This window comes from Acipenser ruthenus, chromosome 2, assembly GCF_902713425.1.
Source record: "Acipenser ruthenus chromosome 2, fAciRut3.2 maternal haplotype, whole genome shotgun sequence".
In the NCBI taxonomy this organism is placed as follows: Eukaryota; Metazoa; Chordata; class Actinopteri; order Acipenseriformes; family Acipenseridae; genus Acipenser; species Acipenser ruthenus.
In genome coordinates this window covers 37,223,032-37,247,394 of record NC_081190.1, presented here as the reverse complement: position 1 = coordinate 37,247,394, position 24,363 = coordinate 37,223,032, and the positions used below count along the sequence as shown (strand labels likewise).

The 24,363-nt window shown below is 37.6% G+C and overlaps 1 protein-coding gene across 5 annotated transcripts in view; it reads left to right on the top strand.

The window, feature by feature from the left end:
- Positions 1-24,363, top strand: part of LOC117972622 (WD repeat-containing protein 7-like) — a 218,604-nt gene that overhangs the window by 38,223 nt on the left and 156,018 nt on the right. For all 5 annotated transcript variants that reach the window (XM_058995394.1, XM_058995386.1, XM_058995407.1 and 2 more), the window contains 2 exons: positions 2,939-3,153; positions 21,865-22,619. In XM_058995394.1, the coding sequence (XP_058851377.1) occupies positions 2,939-3,153; positions 21,865-22,619 (970 nt within the window). The remainder of the gene's footprint in view (positions 1-2,938; positions 3,154-21,864; positions 22,620-24,363) is intronic.

The following is a 24,363-nucleotide window of genomic DNA, read 5'->3' as shown; positions in this document are numbered from 1 at the left end:
TGGCCAAAATTATTTTGGTTGAAATCAGAGAAGTTCAGGGTGGGATCCTTTTGTAGATTAAGTATTGAATCACCCAATAAATAGTCCATACTATAGTATAGACAATTGCCTAAACGTTAATGAAAAGGTAAACGTGTACAAGTGCTGACCCTTACTCTGATGAGGAATTCTAATCTGTTCCTTCTAGTTATATGTAAGCACCAGTAAAATGCTTCCTATTTATATTTACTACCACAAAGACGTTCCTTTTTCAGAGAGTGGCACACATTTACTTCCTAGCCCAGTATAATTCTATTACAATTCTTACTGTATAGTATGTTTCTGTTATAATTCTTATACAGTACATTCATTTATAGATATTTCATCATTCTTTTCAGTTTGACAGTGTATATTAAAACTCAAATGTATACGTTCTTATTCATATTTATATTGTTTGTAGTGATTTTAGATCCTCCTGTGTTACTTTTTATTTAAATTGTCACATTAACAGTAATTTTGTTGTTGAACTAAAATGAACACATTGTAAAAAATCTGTTTTATTCACTATGCTCTATTTTTCCATTTATTTATTATGATACAATATAGCTCTTTCTCATACTCGTGTTTTAACAACATGGTACATGATTTATGTGCTGTGTTTTCCATGATTTTGCTATGTTCAGATTGTATTTACCATGCTTTGTGTTCCAGCTACAGCACAATGGCAAACAGGAGCCATAAACTTCTGAGATATTTTCTCTTGAATAAGACTGATTTTTGATGTCAGTATTTTAATAACTACATTAGATGCATTAGCTTGTTTATACAAGCTGTTAAACCCAGTTTTAAAGACATATTGCTGAGTAGGTTACAGCCCCAGAGAGCTGATTAAGGAAACTTTTAGTAGGATTTTTACTATCCAAATGTCTCATCCCCGGCTGGGGAGCAGAGAAGTCACATGGGAAAGAATTACACTAAAACATGCCTGTTTTATAGATATAGGTTCACTGTTGCCCCAAAGGTCTTACAAGATGACTCCTGTGTTTTTATTACTATCTTAATTTTCTTAAATTGGACTGTCCTAATGTTGTTTCCTTTGTTATAATTATCCTTTATGAAGACCAACATTTATCTGCAAGTTTTTTTGTGAAAGTAAAATCAAATTGCTACTAAACTCTAAAGAAACGATTGCTTGTTACTGGTACATGTATTGAACCGTATTCCACTTTACATCAATCTTTACAGCAGTGTCAAATCAGAAAAAAAATACTTTGCTTGTGAATTAAGTTAACATAGCCTTCCTCTATAGCAGTTAAGACACTCTAGTGACACTGGTTTTTTTTGTCTACATTCTCCATTATAGTTTTTGCTGGATTTTTGGAAGTGTTTTTTTTTTTTTATAAACTTAAGAGTGTTATGATAAACAGAAGCTTTCTGGTGTACATAATTAATTCCTAATGAACTAATGAAGCATTGAGGTACGACAGGGGGTGGGTTAACATGAGATAACCGCTTACTTAGGGGGTTATAAGGCCCGATGCAAAGCTGTTCTCTCTTGTTAGCCCACCTCCTGGAGTGCATTAATACTGTTATAAATCGAATTTAAAATTACTATATTTATTTACTTTTTTAATTAACACAAAAAATATGTTCAATAACAGTAAATATCACTATGCACAAAAAAATAGTTCCAGTGTAATGTAAACAAAATTTGTTTAAACATGTTTATTTTTATATATTAACATACGTTTAATTGTAAATATAGCATGTATTTATTCAAATATTAAGTACATTTCTGTATATCAATTACATTAACCTATTATGCTAATTCATTAATGGCCATATTTAACTTTGTAAATTACATGAATAAGTCTAACACGATGTTTTTTTAGCTTCTCCAGGTCTGCAGGTGTTATTGGGGGATAGTGTGTTGCTTTGTCATTTCCACTTCGTCTCAGTTTTTAAATTACTGCTACGAATACATTGCTGTGTTAAATGCAGCATCTTTCGCTAAATTAACTTTTCTGCTGTACGGCGGCTCATTTAAAAAACGATTGATACCGGCTCGCAGACTAATAAGATGGAAATGCTGTACTGCTCTCCATCTTTATTTGTTACAGAAGCATAAAATTCCTTCGAAAGTAAATGAAAGGTAACAGGTTTACTTTTTTCTTGAAGCCAGTTTTTTATGTTCACAGCCCAAAAGCTTTTTTATACTACAGCCCAAAAGCTTTTTTGTACTACAACACAATTGATAGAATATTAAAGGGGAACTGCCTCCAACAAGGATATTTAATCATCCAAAGTACAATACAAAATATTCTCTTTTTATTTTCATAGGCTCATTCTCTTTATTGCAATTCAGTATTTGGTCTGTTATTTTGGTGGTCTCAACTTTTCTATAAATCGACAGTCTTTAATAAACAAACAACAAAATGCCAAATCATTCTTAAACTATGTCCTAAAATAAAAAAATAAATAAAAACACTGAGCTGTGCAGGATTATTTGTTGTGGTTTAAGATGTGTCTCTGGTGTATAACCAGATTATTCAGTAAATTCTAGGAAATGTCACTGGTACCAGTAATATGACACATGTGCAGGGCTCAGGCTGTGCTATCGAATCAATTGGTTTACTGTTACACTTACACCCTTGAAGTTTCAGAGTGGCCAGAATGTGGAATCAGAATTAAAAAGAAATAATACAAATCTAAAAAAAAAACTAAAAATAAAATGACAAACAGTATTGTGGTTGAAATCTGTTTAGAACTTTTTCAAATCCAATACCCGACTCTGTTGATTGTGCAGATACTACTTGTCTTTGTACAGCAACTGTAAGTTCATTTAGACCCTGTTTTCTGTGATGCAACAATGTCAACTAAAGGAGACTAGGCTCAAAAATAGGGATTAAAAAAAAAAGCTGTTTTAGGATATGTTTCTAAATTATTTTGTTCTCTGCAGGTGCGCTGGATCGCTGTGTAATGGGGATCACTGCGGTGGAGATCCTTAATGCCTGTGATGAGGCTGTTCCAGCAGCGGTAGATTCGCTCAGCCACCCCGCTGTCAACCTTAAACAGGCCATGACCCGCCGCAGCCTGGCTGCCTTGAAGAACGTGGCTCATCACAAACTCCAGACCTTTGCTACCAACCTGCTGGCCTCCGAGGCTTCGGATAAAGTAAGACCCTTGATCCCTTTTATGTTTTTGGCCTTTCCTCCAGATTTTTTTTTTCTTCTTTTTTTTTTTTTTTTTTGTTTTGCTGTGTTTTCAAAAAATATCAGAAATGTATATTTTTAAATGTGTACAGCCAGGAGTCCATGGTGATACAATCTATAACCCAGGATTGTAGCACACCAAAGGAATGTGTTTTCTCCTTTGCTTTTAAGAGCAGGCATGTAAGGAGTATAAACATTTACTTTTTTCAGCTTGTGTTTAGGTTTTTATCAAAAGATTTTTCAAGCATGCATATCTTGTACTGTATTTAGTATGTGTGCCTCCCTTCCAATGCCTTCTCAGTATCAACACAATGAAAAGATGTAGTTACTCTGTTTTTTTTTTTTTAATTTAGTCGTCGCCAATTTTATACTCCGATTTTTCTCCCCAATTTTGTATGCCTAATTGTTATCTGTATCCTTGGCTCACCGCTCACAACCCTCTCCCCGTCGACTCAGGAAATGGTGGCTGGAACACGCGTCCTCTGAAACGTGCTCTTGCCAATCCGTCATTTTTTCGCACTGCGGATCCACAGCGAGGCCACCAGACCTATAGTGCTGGAAGACAACACAGATCTGACAGCTCCACTGCAGAACCACAGGCGCCCTATCGGCCACAGGGGTCGTTGGTGCGCGGTGAACCGTGGATTCCCCTGCCGACCTAAGCCCTCCCTACCCGGGCGGCGCTTGGCCAATTGTGTGCCGCCACCTAGGAACCCCCGGTCACGGTCAACAGTGACATAGCCTGAATTCGAACCTTCACTCTCCAGGCTATAAAGCGCATCCTGCACTCCACGCAGAGCCCTTTTACTGGATGCACCACTTGGGAGCCCCCGTAGTTACCCTGTTTAATATTTAAAACATGGTGGATGTAAATCTAATAATGGCACAACCCTTTATGAAATTGTTTCACAACAAAATGCAAAGTATAAGCAGGCATAACTGCAACAGTATAAAGTTTAAAAAATAAAAGCAGAAGTAATTGTAAGCTGGCACATACTTTGCATATAATCCACCTAAATGTACATATGTACTGTACAATAAGTATTGTAGTCATCCCCAGTACTATGGTTTTATCTATGCAAATTAGTACTGTAATTTTATGTTTTATAAATACAATACTGTACATCCACATAATCAGTTATGTACACCCTGGACCACACATTATGATGTACAATGCAGTACTTTTGTTTTGCAGTAATTTTGTTCCTCCATATATATGTAAGTATGTGGAAATTACATTATGCCTCATAACCTGGTTTTATAGGTTTCACAGTAGAGTGCTTTGTCCTTTTTAATGTGGGACATTTGTGATTGTTGTGCGGCCAACTCGGAAACAATTATATAAAAATAAATAAATCAGAATGAGCTGAGCAAGCTGGGGGATAATCTCTTTATGAAAAATGCATGCTGGCCATCTCGTTGGGGAATTCTCTATGATCCCTATTGTACAGTGATTGCAGCTACAGCTGGAAAGATAGTGGCTCTTTTAAACAATTACCCAAGAAAGCAACACCCCTTAGATTACATGGTATCCCCAAATACCACTGACAAGGGACATGCTAGGAAAAGGATTATAAAAAAGATGATTAAATACCTTTAAGACTGTCTGTCTGGAAAGGATTCTACTTTTTTTCTTTTTCTTTTTAATTTTAGCTTTCATGAGAAATCATTTATATGTCTTTGTACATGGCATTGAGCAATGACTTCAATTTAGTGCAAAATCTTTGTTAGGTAATTTAATGCTTTTTTCTTCCAACAAGAGTTGTTGAAAGTATCATCCAGAATGACAGCATTTTCACCGTCTACTTATTTTTGTTATGTTACATGGAAGTGCTGTTTTTTGTTGCCCCAAAGGTTTGTAGTAAAAGGCACCTCGTTTTGTGTGTTTATTATTATTTAATTGATAGCAGTGCTGCAATTAAGTTTCAGCGACTTAATCTGTCATGCTGATTATTGATCAAGTGTAATTACTGTAAATTCTATTAAACAGAGATTGCTTTCTTCCTCTGGTCTCTTGTGGTTGTGAAGTTTGGTTTAAATGCCATTTTCTTATAATTTTGGTCGGGTTCTGCATTATTGTTTTCCTTCATTCAACTTAAACAGCCATGTTTATTATTAATTGTTGCAGTATCTGGTCATAAATAATGGACACAAAATATAGAAAATCCTGGCATCACATTGTCAGTAGGGTGTAGGGCACCGTAGGCAACCAGAATGACACTGATTCGACATGACAAAACTGCGAAGGAAATCAAACTGTTTGTTCCTTTTTGGAGTTGGAAATTTGCAACAAATTCTAAAATGGCTCTTAATCATCACAACCTAGTCTTAGCTCTACATGAAAGTGTTAGATTTGCTGTTTTGCCCACTAGAAGTGGGGCATTGTCATGGATGGCTAGAGTGGTGCGTGTGGGTGGTGAGGTCAGGTTCAGAAAGCGGCACAAACAAACGATACGGGGCTGAAACTCCCGAAGCTGTATATTTATTAAATAACAAAAATAAACAGTTTTAACAAAAACACACAAGAAGCAAAAGGGCACAGGGGCCAAAGTGAGACGAACAAAAAACTATAATTTTATAGAAATGAGTACCTTGTTCACTGGCTGTTAGCATTCGTTCTTATTTTCATTAACTCTCCTCACAACTCTTTTAAACTCTCTGCCGCTCTGAGCTCAAAGTGGGTCTTTTATTCGGTGGCTGGAGCCTTAATTACCCATTAAATAATTACCTTAAGGTTCCAGTCACATTCCCACGAGCTATTTAGGATGATGGATTCATTATTTCTTTACAGTAAGTAATCAGAATCACTATATATACAAAATAGTTTTATGGCATCAGCAATCCTCAACAGAGTCACTTATCATTCCCTCCTGAAAGTCTACGTGCAGTGCACACAGAGACGATCGACTTGTTTAAATCACAGTAGGGGTTGATGGTAGAACTGTCATTTTTTCGAGTTGGACAGATTCATCTGAGATAAAGTTGGATAATCAGTGGAGGTAATCTGATGAAAATCTTATTTTGTGTCTCATTGTTCCTGCTGCTGGACAGCTGTTTACACCTTTATTTAATCTGCTCTAAATCAGGTGTTATGAAGGGCTAGCACGCAAGGAGCCTACAGTATTAGGGCCTTTACAGTCCTGGGGGGCGTCTGTCACAAAGCCACAGATTTTACTGCTTTTTGACACAATAAAAAAAAAAATTATGCTGGTAGGGAGAAAAAGTACCCCTTTTAATATGTGAGAAACTGATGAACAGAAGCCAAAGTATACAAAGAATGAAGAAGAGAGAAGTGATTCATGTAAACATTGTAAATAAACCTGTGAGCTTCCCAGTGTTGCCTCATTAGCATGTCTTGAGCCTGCCCTGGAGCAGACCTGGGGTCAGTTACAATTCTAATTACAATGACAGCAGATTAGTTTACTTAAAATAACAATTACAATTATATTTTGTTCAGTTATAATTACAGTTACAATTATGCTAACAGTAACATAAACAACTGCACACATTAACATGTTTACTCTATTTATTCTAAATACCCGTTATTTATATATTTACAGGTATTACATCGTGGTATATTACATGGATACGTGCCTTTCATTCTGAAACAGGGAATAGAGGCATTAAATCTTCATTCAACATTCATGAACATTTTACATGTACCTCTAAAGCAGTGGTGCACAAACTTGGGGCCGCGCACCCCTGGGAGGTTGGTTGGGGGGGGGGGGGGGGGCTTGGAGTGTCACTAAGGGGGGCGCTACTAAAGAGGCAGTTCTGTTAAAAAAAAAAAAAAAAAGATAGAACATTTTAAATAAATACATAAATGACTGCTAATTAAGCCAAGTTGTTGCCTTTCAAATGAGCCGTTGACGATTACTCTAGGTAGGACTTGTTGAACTGGAGAAATTATGTTTGAAGCGGCGAGTGTGTCAGTGAAACGGCAGTGAACAGTGCCGATAAGTGTAAAAAAAATGTCCTGCACTACGTTAAATCAAATCGGAAACATACCTGTGCGTTCGAGTTCCAGTGAATAAAAAATAAATAGCTTGTATAGGCAATAGCTTGCTATGTATGTAGCTAGCTTAATAATATATTAATAAATAAATAAATGAACAAAAAGGCCTGAGTGGCATTAACGCACTAGCTTTCCATGGAAGCAAAAAAAATTCCTAACAAAAACTTTAGGAATAGTTAGGCTAGCAATGTCCATTATTATTATCATGTTCACTTATTCTTGTTTTAAAAAATCAGCATGTCCATCGGGTCCGACAATACTGCACCAGACGATGCTCAGGCAGAGTTTGTTGTTTTTGTTTCAACTTCAGAGCCTGAGTAGCTATTGCACAAAGTGCGACACAAGACGGCTGGCCGCACCGACTACATTATGTATGGCACCAAGTTTAAAGCCATCGTTGAAGGCGAGCTGCAGAGTGTGTGCAAAGCACAAATTCGAGTCCCATTCAACAAACTCCCGAGTTTGCTAAGATGATGTTGCTGGCATTTTCATGAACACAGGCAGTGATTTACCCCCGTAATCCCCAATGGTCTACAGCGGTGTTTAACACATTTGCGAGATTCTCTGCTGTATGCCTCTCTGGCGTGGCGCGAGTCTGTAGAACTACGTTTTTCATTTTCCAATCCTCTATGAAATGAATGGTTATTGTGACGTACGACTCGGTATTCAGTGCAGTCCACGCATCTGTAGTAATCGCCACCTTCTCAGCCTTTGACAGGTTTCTGCGGACAGACGCTGCTAAATCGGCATGCATTTTTTCGAGTCAAGTGGCAATTGTTTTTCGTGCAGGGACTGTGTATTCAGGTTCCACAAATTTCATCAACTACCGAAATCCCTCACCTTCAACAAAACTTATGGGAAGCATGTTCTTTGCCACCATATTAGCAATAAGGGCTGATGTTTTTTCAGCACGTATGTTGTCACACTGACGAGGCCTCACCGCAAAGGATGCAATGGCGGTTTGTTGCGGTCCTCTTTCCTTTTCTGTCGTTGCTAGCGTCACAGAAGGGTGTTTGGCTTTTAGGTGGGTTAACATACCAGTTGTAGATTTGTGGTAGTTTAATTGCACTGCACATATTTTACACTTAACAGTGTTTTCATTTACTTTGTCAAAGTATTTCCATGCAGAACTTTTCTGTGAGGAAGCCATCGTTAGCCGAGGTATGTTCTAGTTTAGCCAATCACAGACAAGAAATAACAAATCCCACCCTCCAGTCAATTTTCATTACTGCTACATAGAGAGCCAGTCAGCAGTACAGGCTTTAAAATAAAATCAATATATACTTTTTTTTTTTTTTGTAACTTTCGAATGTTGGATTCACTTGTCGATAGGTGCCATCGTTATCGAATAGTCGAATGTTTGACTATTCGGTCTCACCCCTAATGTAAATCGCGTATTTTTTCTGAGATTTAACAAAAAAAAAGTCCAGATTTAGCTAAATACATAAATGTTAACAAACACAGTCTTAAGTCAGAGTGTAAGCGCAGTTCTGCAACATACGCTGCCAAATCAAACACGTCAGTGGGCATGGGCTTGCATGTTAAGAACTATACACACCGGACGCGAGCTTGCGAATCAAAAATAATTAAACGTATTGATTTTTACAATATTCTTAAGAAATAAAAATAATTTCATAATTATTTGTATTTCATACAAAAAAAAAATACATTAACAAAACTGTACCTGCATGTAATATTCGCCATGCACACAGTGCTGTGCAGTAATTATGTCATGTCACTATATGCAATCTAAGCGGGAAATTAAAATACTACACACTGTAAACAAGAAAATGGATGTCTCTAAAAAGGCTAAAAATGTGTTTTGTTGGTGTGTATATATTTTTGCACAGGGTATACATTAGGTTATGTAGCATGGGTGTTTTAAAATGTATATTTGTATTTAGGCACGGGGATTGCACAATGCAGATGAAATATGTAATAGTATGTGAGCACGGGGATTGCACAAATTAGTTCACATGACAGGATTTCAAGTAAATGATTAATTAGCAATTGAATCACGGCACAGCTGTATAGATATAGAGGCACGAATCACTCACTCGGGGTTGGGTATTCGCAGTGAAGAATGGGGGAGAGAGAGAGGAGAAAGAGTTTAAAATCTAAAATATAACAATTGCTACTTGTGTGGGAGGACCCGCACAATACTTGTTTGGGTTCGTCCACTGTTTGTTTGTTTGTCTATTTTACTTTGGCCAACATGCCGTTTTGTTTGTTCAGTGTTTTGTTTTCTGTTTAAAACTTTTATTTTGCAATAAACCGGTGCAATAGCGCATTCACTCACCATTCTGTGTGCATATCCTTCCTGGTCTGACGTCACCACAAGCCATCCAGGTCACACACACATTCAAGTATAATTTAACCATTTTATTCTAGTGATTGACGTTTTTCTTTTTCTAAGAACCCGATTTAACAAATGTATTTCAAACATTCAGTAGCTATAAATCAATGAAAAACAACAAATCCACAACTTGCACCCTCTCTCGTATGCTCTTCTCCCGTTTCTTCACCTGTTTCCTCTCCCCGGCCAAATCCCTTACCGGAAACTATATCCTGTTTTCAAAAAGTGCGCGCATCAACTAATTAAGAAACAGGATCTTGTTTTTTTTTTTTTTAAAGGGATACACACCTAAAAACAAATGCCACAAGGTACCAAACGCTATTTGCATGCTGCATTAAGCACCATTGGAATTATTTTGAGATATGCACATGCGTCAGTGTTTCATTGCATTTTGTCCGTGTGATTACTTACACTATTATTAATGTATTTTTAAAATGTGAACTTTCGGTATTATAATGCAAAATTCTGACCATACAGATATACAAAACCAAAAAAGAAATGAAAAAGAGCTGCATTCCAGCTGTCTTCCAGCAGTTAACTTTCCCAAAGACATTTCTTTGACTGGTGAGCTAGGAAATCTTGTAAATGTGAGCATTCAGTGTTATACACTGCTAAACCATTGCAATGCTAACTATGTTTTAATTATGTTTAGCATTTTACAAAAGTCCTACATACTTTTGCTACATACTGCATTTTATTTAAAGCCTGCTGTGCAAAAATTCTATACTGTAAATTAGTTTTAGTTGATGCATGTTAATTTAGCATCTTACTATTGTAATACATGGGACGTCTTAAATAATACTAATTGCAAAGATAAAACATCACACAAATACATTTGTTCTCGGTCATTGATTGCACCATTTCTTATATGATCTCATTGACTAAATATTCTGTTCCTGTAGCTACAGCTTTCACGCATGTTTCAGTAGCTTCTTATATTGTATTGCTTTCATCTCAGCTGTGCTGTGCATTGGCAACACATTTGAACGTGACACATGTACGCCGTTTCTGTGTTTTCTGCGTGTGCATGGAAACTGCACAGAATGTGGAAAGCAAATCACAGACAACACGCTCCGATGCATTCCACGTATCATCCTCAATTATATGTATATGGGTGCGTGTTATATTCTGAAGCTACAGTAATTTTCTGCAATGAAGTGAAGGGAACCAAATCATCCACCCAACAATCATGTGTCTGACAGTCAATAAAACTTGCTTGTAAAATAAGCATGAGTCAAAATGAAAGTTTGTGTGCTTCTAGTTATATGCTGATGTTAAAATTCACAGACCTAAAAGAGGAAGCAAAGTGATAGATGACCTTAAAGATATCACAGGTGTGGCTGAGCCTCCAAACAAAGGGGATCTAAAGCTTTTTTTTTTTTTGTCCTGACAGTGTTACAGAATTGTTGACCTTTCCTCTAGCCTGCCACACATTTTGTCTAATTAATTTGATCTTTCCTGCCTCTGTGGTCTGGGCTCCAGCTGCCCGCTCTGTGACCTGGTTGTAGTTTGCAGTGTTAGTGCTGATTGCATTGAACCTTTGAGTGTTGGAGGAATTGCAAGAGGGCAGAAGACGGTGTGTGTGTGTGGTGGAGGTAATCATAAGGCTCAAGGCACAAAAAATAAGTGCTGAGAGTCGGAAGCAAATCGAAATTATGGTTTCTGGCTTGCGAGTGTCTGAGAGAAAGAGGAGGGGGGGTGGGGGCAGGAAAGCTTTATTAAATGTATTGATTTTACAGGGCACTAAACTTTCCCAGCATAACCCAGAGATTAAAATGCCTCTAACGGTTATAATGTGCTGTCTGTTTGCTGTTGTGTTTATGCTAAGGATTTGTGAGCTCAAAGTGACAACTAGGAGGAGTAGACATGTTTGGAAGCAATTTGGTTTTGGTGATGATGATATGGTGATATGGCCAGCATAGATCTAAACAGAAATATTGCACAAGGATTGCACTCTGCTGATGGGCAGCCTTCTTGCACTAGTGGGAATATATATATATATATATATATATATATATATATATATATATATATATATATATATATATATATGCAGCTTTTTATTTTATTGTCCTTTTATCTTTTTATGGTGTCCCTAGTAATTCTGAGTGCTTCTAATTGTAATTACTAGGATTATTGTGATTTAATTCAATTTTTGATACTTCAGGAGATGCAAAGTTGGAGATGTCTGTTTTGATTAAAGAGTCAGCATCATCTAGTGAATTAAGCTTATTTTTAATTTCTGCTAATACACTGTCAGTATACAATAACCTTTCTCTCTGGCTCTTACAATTATACAGACGCTCTGCTGATAAGTCTGTTACATGTGTGGTGAAGGTCTGGACGGTCTGACAGCTAGAGCTGAGAACTGCTCCTGTGATCAGGTCAAACTACTCAGATATACAAAGTATATCCAAAATTACATTACATTTAACATTTAAGAAAAGGCAATGAGATACATCAGTAAAACAAACAATATGTGAAAATTCCATTCAAAACTATTTACACAAAGATATCCATAAAACGGAGTCAGTTAGCACAATAAGTTCAGTAATTACTGGCAATGGAACACCTGAGAGTAACCCTTAATATTTTTCCTACAGTAGCTGATAATCATTTTTTAAATGATTATATTTAATGGGCATTGGCATATCCGACTACAGCGGCCAATATACACATCTACCGCCCTCTGCTGGGTGTGGAACAAAATTTTGTAAAATGTTGCAGTTTTTTTATTACAATCCAGTTGTGATGAAAAGGGGTTATGACATTTTTTAGCAAGAGTTACAGTGTTGAGTTGCAGAACCTGGTGATTTTATGGAGATGTTACATATGTGTGTTTTAACATGCAACTGCCTCTCTAACTGTTTAATTGTTAGAAATCTGGAGCACTTGAATATTAATGCATATAGTATTTATATCTCAATAAAAAATATATAATGTGCATCAGATCGCTATCCTGGAAAGTAGACGATCATTTATTGTAGGTGCTGTTCATGTTGATATTACTGTTAATAGTTAAACAACAGTTGTAATTATGATCAGCTACAGTCTCTATTACTATAAATAAGACCATTTATTTCCAGTCAGATCCTAATGTCTGCTTGGTAATCAGTGCAATCAAGGAAGGTACTGTAAATGCTAAAGAATATATTTTCTGTTTTCTGTCATCCTGTTACTTTTTCTCCCCACCTTCTGAGAGAGGCTGTAGATTACAGGCTTAGCTGAAATTGATACTAGCCACTGGTTGTTCCAAATCATCATTTACCTGCTTGGTTTCCTTTGAAGAACTGTGATAACACCTTGTTTATTTACTGCACCACAGGAAGAAAGACTTTTACAGAGGCCTGCAGTTTAATCCAAGCCTGACAGGTGGTCAAAATACTGCTGCTTCATTTTATGTTCACTTGTTGGACTGTGATTTAAATCTCGTGGTTGTTGGTTACTTACACACACACATAGTTTGCCTTGTTTTCCAATGTGCAATAGCTGTTTTCTGTTTAAGATAGCAGGCGGTATGTAGGCAATAGCAGGTAGGTACTCTGCAGTACTACTGTAGGTGCTAAATGAAGATCTTTGCAGACAGCAAATGAGTGAATCTCACACCAGATGAATGACAGCTGGCACAGCTGCTACACTCCCTGAGATTAAGGGATTCATCAACACGAATTGATGTATTCTTCACCAGCGTCCAAGAGAGTCTTAAGAAACCCAATTGCATCATAATAAATGATCATCTTGGACCAAACGTGTGTGAGGGAAAAAAAAAAAATGTAGTGCAGGCACAGCTTTATTTTTCTTCTTTGTTTTCTGCCAGATTAAAAAAGTTTAATTAATTCTGGCCAATGGGGGAAATTAATATACATTGTGCAACCAAATGTAAATGAAAAAGACATGGCCAGAAGTGTGTGTGTGTGTGTGTGTGTGTGTCCTTTCATTTATAAATTATGAGGGCACATCGGTGACATATATAATTCAGTAAGCCCCCAGGTTTAATATTACTACATGACTGAAAAACTGACTATTGTTGATGAGATTTCTTTCATCCAGAAGTGCACATAGTAGTATTTTTTTTCCTGACCTGTTTGAATTGAGAAAAGAAAAAATATATATATATAGATTTTATTTTTTATAATCTTTCATTTTATTTTTCACTAATTTGTTTTATTACAGATACACATTAATAAAACAACTCAAATAGATGTATATTGTAGCGATCCATGTAATTGTGTTTGTGTACTGTGTTCCTACTACTGTGATTGTGTACTGTAATTCCTGCTGTATTGTGTTCCCTTCCCCCTCTGTATTTCCCACCGTTTGCTTGTATAACCCTGTCTCTGTCTGTGTAAATGTAACTTGCACGTGTTGTTTTGTCTGTGTCTCCCCTGTAATTGGCTGTTGTTTGTCTGTGCCCCTTGGTCCTGGTGTGCAGCTGAGGACCAATTGGATGTGTTTAAGCTCCGGCACCCGATTAGAATAAAGGGGCGGAGCTACGGTATAAAAGGGCGCTGCGCCGGCAATTATTGTTGATGTTCTGAAAGCTGGTTGCTGTATTTAAATCGTGTATTGTTTCCTGTGTTGGTGACCGAGCTGTGGACTTGGAACTGGGTGCTGTGAAAGCGTCCAGTGGTGCTGTAACAGAGCGGTCGACTCTGGTTTGGGTGCTCGTGAGAGTGTCCAGCAGCGTGTGTCTGGTTTTGGTGCTCGTGAGAGTGTCCAGCGCCGTGTGTCTGGTTTGAGTGCTCGTGAGAGTGTCCAGCAGCGTGTGTCTGGTTTGGGTGCTCGTGAGAGTGTCCAGCAGCGTGTGTCTGGTTTGAGTGCTCATGAGAGTGTCCAGCAGTGTGTGTCTGGTTTCGGTGCTCGTGAGAGTGTCCAGCAGCGTGTGTCTGGTTTGGGTGCTTGAGAGAGTGTCCAGCAGTGCGTGTGTCTGGTTTGGGTGCTCGAGAGAGTGTCCAGCAGTGCGTGTGTCTGGTTTGGGTGCTTGTGAGAGTGTCCAGCAGTGCGTGTGTCTGGTTTGGGTGCTCGTGAGAGTGTCCAGCAGTGCGTGTGTCTGGTTTGGGTGCTCGTGAGAGTGTCCAGCAGTGCGTGTGTCTGGTTTGGGTGCTCGTGAGAGTGTCCAGCAGTGCGTGTGTCTGGTTTGGGTGCTCGTGAGAGTGTCCAGCAGCGTGTGTCTGGTTTGGGTGCTCGTGAGAGTGTCCAGCAGTGCGTGTGTCTGGTTTGGGTGCACGTGAGAGTGTCCAGCAGTGTGTGTTCTGTGTTTGCTTTACCATGATTTTTCATTTTATTTTGTTTTATATGTTGCATTTTATTTTATTTCGTGCTATTTCGTATTTGCGAAAAAAAATGAGTCTCCCTCTCTCTCTCTCTCCCCATTAATTACAAAGTGGATTATTTTTGTGTTGACCTATGGTTCAATTCGGGAACTTGATACTTGTATATTTGTTTTTTGTAACCTCCTTTTTTTTCACAATCGTAGCATAAGCCAGTTCTATACTACAGTATATGTCAGTCCCTCCCTCCTTTGTGATGCAAAACCCTGAATTCTGCTGTTAACATTCTACGATTTAAGGGCTATTCACACGATAGCGTTTATTTGCTGCGTTTTTTATCCTTGGCATTTCGCTGTTATTTTTGTATTCAGACTTGCGCGTCAAATATCACATGCAAGATGGGGGAACGTCTGATTGTAGCGGTGCAGAATATCTTGTTCTTTATGATAAGCAGCACAAAAAATATCCTGATAAAGAATACAAACAGAAATGATGGGACAATATGAGGAAATTGGAAAGTAAGCACTATTGGTATGTTAAAATAAACACACTGTTTCACTGTTTGTATTACAGGTTTTCCTTAAATGTCCGGGTGTAGCCTTTACAAAGTGCATGCTTTAAGATACCCATCCTATAGTTGTATGCTAATGGAGTCGCCGGTAACAAGGTATCTGTGAGAAATAAAAAAATAAAAAAATAAATAAATCAGAATGCATCAAAATGACTGCGTTTGGTAGTCCTGTCTGTACTTCTAATTTTGTTTAAACAATGTTTTTGTTGCCAGTAACATTGTTTGAGATTATTTGTTACCACTACAGTGGCCGATCTAACACTCACACAGTCTCCCAGTCGCTCTCACATGCTCCCTTTTTAATTGGCACCCTGGGCTCATACTTTATTAAAGTATGCCAGATGCCCTAGGGTACCGAGTTTTGGGACTGTTTCTAATAGATTTCCACATCTGTATAACTTGGCAAAGCTTTGCCTTACACTTCCAACCAATTCAGTGGATGCAGAACGTGCAGTCTCAATGTATGGGCAAGTCCACACCAGACAGAGAATGTCGGCAGAAATTGCTGCCTTTAACAAATGACAGCACTCTGTTTTAGTAAGGAAGCAAGTACCACTACTTTTAGGCTTTTATAGTGCTCTGCAATATTGTCTACTTGGGTTTATTTAATGTTTAAACAGGTCCGCGAAATGTCTGCAAAATCCTAATTTTATTCCATAACCTACCCGTGAAAAATACGTAAATTTACCGTAATTTAAGTAGACCCCTACTTACAATAATATGTTCTTGTAGATAATTACCATGCTCTATTCCAGAAAAATATTTTACAGGCAGAAACAGTATAAAAGCAGACGTTTTATTTTATTATATCCTTGGTATTGTGGTTTCTGCACAAGAAACAAAGTGGCAAAAGACACATTTTCATAAAGTAATATCATTACTGCTCTGGTTTACTTCTGCCTTTTTTTTTTACATGTGCACGCAAGTGAAAATTCACATTGAACTTAAATAAACTCTTCAGGATGTTTTAGAAAAGGGGGCATTGTACAAAAAAAAAAACACCTCATGGTTTTGGTTTTTGTTTATTACAGTCCTCATAACAGAAAATACTAGGATCACAACAAAAGAAAACACTTAACATGTACCTTGCAAGTTGGGTCAAGTGTTTGAAAAGCGTGGTGAAGCACACCTCTATCTGTATCCTGATTCTGACTCCCTTACCAAATCTGAAGCTGTGCTTTGATACTGTTTTTTTTATATTAATGTTGATCCCTACTGTCTTACACATTACTTGCCATTTTAGAAACTTTTGCGCAAATTCTGACAACGTGGTAAATCGGTGCAAGGCAAAACATGTTAAGATAATTATTTCTAATATTTATCAACTATGTCATTTATGGCAAACACTGACATGGATTTTTGCCTTCAAATTCATGTGCAGCAATGTTCGTTAATGTTCAGAATATTTCAGATAGTTTCTCCGCCACACTAAAGAAAATAATTATTACTTCATAACAATGATAATTACTCCATACTGCTGTTTTCACGTTGCACTGCTAAAGTCTTTTCTCGTTGATAAGCGAATGAGCACTGACACAAAGCGAAATGGGCAGAGATTTGTGACTCATGCACAATGCAAGCAGCACGAACTGTGCTGAATGAAAGCGCATTTGAGAAACGTTGCACTATTGGACTGTGTGAGTGGATGGAATGCATCTGCGTTGGATGAAAAGCAGATTAAATAAGTCCCGGTACCCAGTACCAGCATCAAAATAAGTCCTGGTACGAAGTACTGGTGAGTACCGGCAGAATTTCACCCCTGCTTTTGACTTATATTTGCCAGTGTTACTACCTTCAGATTTGTATAGTCAGTAATTCCGTTTCTATTTGCCTGTGTTTTAGGTACTGCTGTTCTCTTAATTCTGTAAATAAATAAATACAATTAAATTAGTTTATTGAATTGAAATTAGCTTTCTAACTTTTTTTTCTTCCGCCCCAACATTCTTTGCGTAGCGGCTGGTAGGCACTGTTTATGTTTTGTCAGCAGCTGTCCTCATGGAGGGTTTTGGGGTACTGTTCAGCACAGTCTTTAGCAGTTACAATATGTTCTGTGGGCAAGATTAATCTTCGTGTTTAGGTGGCAGCTGTAACGGGCACTGTTGGGTACCAAAAACTAGCATGCCACTAATTTCCAATGAATGCTTGTTCTTTTGACAAATGATGGATTATTTCCCATTCTAGCTAGGGAGTAAAATGGTCCTGTGTTTGTGCTCACCCAATCCTTGTCCACTCTGAGATACAGCAGTGCCTGTTGTGATGGTAGTGAACTGCATAGGCCCCCAACAGATCTTTTGTTCATTATTGCAAACAATCTAGGAATCCAACTGTTGGTTGAGAAGTGAAAGGGAAGGCTTCCTATTCAATTGCCAAGACACTGCACCATCCAGCCCCTTTCTTTAGGCTGATATTTTGTCTCCTCTGGTCAAATTATGGTGTGTCACAGTACTGCACTTAGTCCTAAAATTACAGCTTCTCCTGTCAAAACAAACCACAGGACAAAAGCTGAGCAGAACCAAAAACACTTCTGTGGAAATGTAATGATAGATAATGACCATATAATGCTTGCTGTCATCTAGGCTCTCAATTATATTATATATTTTTTGTGGTACAAAAACAGCTCAGAATTTTGATTGACCAATTTAGCATCCACATAAAGGTAGCTTGCATGAGTCTGTCAAATGTTACCCCTACTATTGCCAATATTTCATAAACTATTTTTAAGCTGGCAAATTTTAGATGATGTGGAAATCCTTCAATTTGACCTGTGGCCAGAGATGGCTGTCATATTGTGACTTTCTGGTTTTCGGGTGCTAAAGACCTAACACTTAAAGATATTGCCTTTATACTCAGCACATGTATATTCTGTACATTTTATAGATTCAATTCAGTCGTGCGTGCCGTACAAGAACATTTTACCTTTTTGTGCCTGTTTTTTTTATTTTTTTTTATTTGTTTTTTGTTAACAAAAACTCCCATTTCTAGTTTGTATGGCTCTTAGTAAATTGGACTGCATACTTTCTTTCTTCCTGTCTAACAAAATGTATTTATGACAAGGTGGTATAATCTTGTGAAGCCAGACTTCCTGCACAGTATCTGAATTGGACTTTGGTTCTGGTTAAGTGAATGGGTTTGAGCTAATGTAATATCTTGGCTTACTGTAGTTTCTCATTACTTTTTTTTCTAATAATAAAAAAAATAATAGGGCCTGTGGACAGCATTCACAAACACTACGATTATATTACCCTGCACCCTTGCCTTACGCAAGACAGATATAAAATCTTAATGGAAAAAAACAAACAAACAAAACTTGAGTGATAGGTTACTGATTCAATTGTATTGTTACAGTAGGTTTTTTAATACTGCACTAATGTCTTCCAGATGTTTAAATGTCTCTAAATCTCTATAATTTGGTCATATCAAGCTACTGGTACTGTGCTTAAATTGAAGTGATTTTTTTTTTTTAACTGTGTCTGATCAGGGATAATGCTGCAGTAGTCACCACTTTGTCCCCCATTTAATGTCTTTTAAGCACCTTCTTTATTGGAAATGGCGGCTTCCGAGACCCTGATGCGGAATAAAATAATGGCATACACAGCCGTCGAGATAAACTGCGTACCTGCTGTTTTTACACATTAAACAATCCGAAATATGCACAAAATTAACATGTAATGCATAAAAATACTAATAGCAATTTTGCTGCACAGCTTGTCTGCCTCCCCATCTGCCTCCCCTAAAACTTCCACTAACAACTACATCTTCCTGAATACAATGTCTTCAATTACTAGGAAACTATGCGAGAAAACCAACCCAACAAACATTATCCAATCTCTGGCTAGCCCTGTTGTCTTTGCAGCCAATCACAGTAAGAATAAGAAAAGTTCGGCGCTGCACAGGTTGATGCGTAAACACCCCAGTCTAGCTACAAATCCAACTGTAACCATCGTCAGAGGCAACCGCTAAAGAAAAGGAGCCTATAATATGAAACAAGCTGTTTTATAACTTAATAATGCATCTCCTTATTGTATTTATCTGTATGGCTTTATATCGAAGTTGTAACATGTTCACTGAGTTTAAGATTTTAATGTTCAAGTAACGTAATTAATTTGCAGAGTCAGTATGATACCTTGAAAAAAAATGCACTGAGGCAATAAAGAACCTAGTAGAACACACGTGTGGTTGTACAGTAGTTCAAAGTAACATTGCAGTTAAAATGGAAGGCTCTTTTTTAATGCCTACCCCATTATCGTTAAAGAGTACAGTATTTATCGAGATTTACTCATGACTTCAAGGTAATGTTGCATTTTACTCTCTCAGTGTTGAAATTAGAGGGTAAGTTACTCCCAGACCCAAAAACCTTGTCTGGAGCGCTGGGCATCCTCAACGTTGCCGTTTTCAGTGCTAAACCAAATGCGTCTTGGCAGTAATGTGCTTATTGTAAAAGGTTATGGAGCCAATTGACAATGTCCCGCATCTTCAAAAGTTGATTTTATATAGGCAGTTAGTATACAATATAATCATAATTGAGCATTAAATACCCTGCGTTTGTTCCAGCACTACTGCAAAGTTGATAATGCTGTAATTGCCTTTTTTTTTTTTTTTAAACATTTATTAAAAAAAAATTATAATAAAAAAATACTATAATAAAAGGCATATTTGTACCATGAAGGCCATCAGGATCATAGCTGTTGGTTATATTTTGTTGCTGGGAAGTTCTTGTCTAAATGTCCACTTAATGGTATACAACAGGTTATCCTGTAGCTGGAAAAACAAGATCATGTTTGTATACAGTCATATGATGTGAAAAACAAAGGTTAGCAGTTACAACATCAGCACTGAAGAGGGCAGTCATTTTCCATGCTGCAAATGATACACCTTAAGCTGCATTTAATCTGTGCCTTAATACATTGTTGAAGAAAGCAAAGCAATGCGATGCTGTGTTTGGGCCACATAACACTCGTTAGACATATGCAATATTGAATATAACTAATCAGCTGTGTGCAAAAGGAAGGCTGGAAGATGTAGTTGATTGAAACATGTTATCAACTGGATTAGGAGGACATACTGTATATCTGCCTAAAACATACACAAGTTATTTTCTTTGTAATAGTGTGTGTGTGTGTGTGTGTGTGTATACGTGATATATAGCATGTCAATTGACATTGAGTTTTGATACTGTTTAGAAAGAAGACCGTGTAAATTCTCATGTGCTTGTACTGTGATTCTGTATTTTATGTGTCCCATCACTGTGTAGTAACATATCACTCATGACATTTCATTTTACAGCATGACTAAGTCTTACAGATGGCTATGCATTTCGTATTTAAGAATGAGGTGCTAAAAAAGTATTTTTTTTTTGTTTTTTTGTTTGTCGCAGTGACACTTATTTAATGCTAAAATATAATGCTTCTCACAGTTAAGGCGTTAAAAGACTTGGCAGTGCCTGCCCTGTGCTGCATAAACCTCCAAAGACATTTTTGTTAGGGCAGATCTCACACTGGCTTCCCTCTCGTTTTGTGATACAGGCCGTGGTTATGGGTTAGCTTCATTTTCTTTTGTTTCAGTTGTTACGATGTGCCATGTTCGACTTACAAGGTTATATATATAAAACTGGTTTCTGAACATTTAAATATATCCAAGCTGCCATATCGTCAGAAGACTTTTAAATATGTTTTAAAAGCTCTATTTTGATACTAGTCATGCTTCGTGCCATTGTGGCCTTGGAATTTGTGATGAATAAGGATTTGTATCTTTAAAATTTCACATTAACAAAGAATGCACAGATTTTTGATAACTGAAGCGATCACTGTTGCCTATTAAAGGTGCTAACAGCCTTTTGAACACAGTAACAGCAACAGCCTCCTTGCCCTCAGTTAATTGTGGTCCTTATTGAGTGTCCAGTGGTTGATTATAAAAGGTGCTAAAGGTGAAGAGACCAATTTTGTAGATTCGGTTCGGTCAATATGACAGATGTTGCTACTTATTTATTGTGAGAAATGGATGCATGACACATCACTGAAATAATCAGTCCTTGTTTGTGAAATAAAAAGTCTCTAGTAAAACTAAATAATTAAAAAGGTATTACAACTGTGGTGTTGTATTTGTTTATGCATACTTGTGTTTCTGTGTGTGTATTTACTTAAAGATGAGTGCAACATGGTGGTGGTGGTGTCCTCTAGGCACATTGTCTAGCTACTGTATACATAATAATCTTAACTTCTAAAAGGATACAGAAATTGTGGGACATATCTTTGTAACTGTACTATAGTGAACACATGCAGTTTCTGTTGCACATGTGCAAAGTTTTTTTTTTTTTTTTTTTTGCCAGCAATCCCCGATTGTTTGATGGTTTATAGAAATGGTATAAGAATAAGAAATAGTTTAAAGTATCCTCATACTCATGTCTGGAAGTATGACTTTGTCTTAATTTTCTTTATTCCCCCCCTTTCATCCCTCCTCTCCAGGGTAATTTGCCTAAATACTCACACAACTCCCTGATGGTGCAGGCTATGAAGACAAATCTGATGGACCCTGACATGCACGTCCTCTTCTTTGATGTGGAGGCCGTTATCATCCAGCTGCTGACCGAGGAAGCCTCCAGGCCCTGCCCCACTCTGATCTCTCCTGAGAGCCTGCAGAAGGCCCCAGGCGGTGCTGACAAGGGGGGCTCCTTCCTAGCGGGGAAGCGGGCGGCCGTGCTGCTCAAGCAGGTGAAGGAGACCATCAAAGAGAATATCAAAGAGCACCTGCTGGACGACGACGAGGATGAGGATGACGAGCTGAGGAGGCAAAGGAAGGAAGACGCGAAGTCCAAGTCCCTGACGCAGCTGGAATACAACCTCACAATGGACACCGCCAAGCTCTTCATGTCCTGCCTCCACGCCTGGGGGCTCAACAGCATGCTTGACAAAGTCTGTCTCAACCTCCTAGGCATGCTCAAGCCCCACTGCCCGGTCTCCTTCGGTCTACTCTCCCGAGGAGGCCACATGTCTCTCATGCTGCCCACTTTCAAGGACTCTGTGGCCAGGATGGCACTGGGGACCGCTGATGCAATGGGCAGGAAGATGTCTGTGTCTGAGATGCTGGGAAAAGGCACATACGGTGTGTCTCGAGCTGTTACCACACAGCACCTCCTGTCTGTAATCTCCTTAGCCAACACTTTGATGAGTATGACCAATGCAACGTTTGTTGGAGAACATATGAAGAAGCCTCCAATCAGGTATTTAAAAAAAAAACAAAAAAAAAATAAGCATTCCCATCAATTTGCACATACATTAGTGCCATCCTAAGTCAGTTGTACATTTCATGATATTCCACTACAAATTGTTACCTTTTAAAAGGCCTCTGCACACATGGTCATCTGACTTTGGATTGTTCCGCTTGGGGCTGGGTACAATTGGTCATATTCAGTTGATTTCTAACAATGCTTGCAAGTCTCATTTTGCCTTTAAATAACAGGAATAAGACATTTTTCTAGTGGTATTGAAATCTGCCATCATTTAAATCAATTGTTTTGACCAGTCTATATAAAAAAAAAAAAAACTGTTTACATTCTTTTTTTAAACTTACCTGCAGCAAACTTAGCTGCAGCAAGCCTTTATATATAACACTCCTCTGAGTGTTATAAAGGCTGTAAGAAAATCGTGATTTTTTTTATTAAGAAGTTGCGGCCACTGTGTATTTAAAGTTGCGGTTTCGGCGTGGTCATAAATATAAAACACAGTTTGCACATATATATATACTTCCTTTCAAGATGGATTTTTGTACATGTGTTCAAAAACAACAATAAGAAAAACATACAAATAGACAACCAGAACATAAGTTCTTCAGACTCCCTCTTTATCACCATTTGAAATAAAATGTTTTATGCTGCGTTTCATTACCAGTGAAGAGTTGCAGCTAACAATAATGATGCATAACATACAGTACTTGCATAACAGTAAAAGCTCACTAACAAAATTGAACAGCCACTACAGTATTTGCAAAACTGCAATAAACCTTCAGTCACAAAATTTAACAGTAAGTAAGTAAGTACAGTACTTGCATCATGGCCCACAGTCTTCTTTCCCGTTGCTAAGATTACTGATTTTGCTAGAGAGGATGACATGGCATACCAATCCCCCACTAACAAAAGACAATGTGAGAGTGACTTTTCCTTTTCTGTTTCAGTTTATTTTTCAGCATTATTTTGCAACGAAATGACATATAAATAATAGAAACGCTGTAGTCACATTAAAAGTTACGGCAACTATAAAAAGTTGTGGTTTGTGTTAAAAGTTGCAGTTTCTGCAACAAATTCACAGGCCTCAATTTTCTAACAGCCATACACACACACACATGCAGTTCTTACAAAAACCCATTTCTACACAATCACACGTTGTGCTACTACTATTACAAGCAACACAACAAACAGCTTTAACCACGTGATATATAATTATAAGATATGTATGTAGCCTGGATTTTTCCCCTTTGTGTTTTCATTTATTACAGGTGTGTTTATACATTTCATATATATTACAGCTCCCTTTGTTGCAATACCAATCATCACCTTCAAAGCCACCATTAACTGAAACAACTTTATAACGTGAAACAAATACAATACTAACTAAATAACTGTTAAACATTATGAAGGCACATTTGTCTTGTCCGAATTACAGACTTCTTTTTTTTTAGCCAGCATTATTTAACAAAAAAAAAAAAAAATCTACATCTAGCATTCACTGAAATTCACATCTTTCTGATCTGTGCTGTTTTCACTAATCGGGCTGTCCCAGCCTTTTTGCTCTACATAAAAGTAGCGCTGCATTCATTATAACCCGGTTGGAATTACTAAATTAAAACAAAAAAAAACCCCATTAAAACCACAGTTTTGGTACTTTTCATTTTCAACAATATGAAATATGTGCTACAGTGTTGCCAGGGATGTCCTTATTATTTCCATTTATGTTTTTAGACAGGTTAGC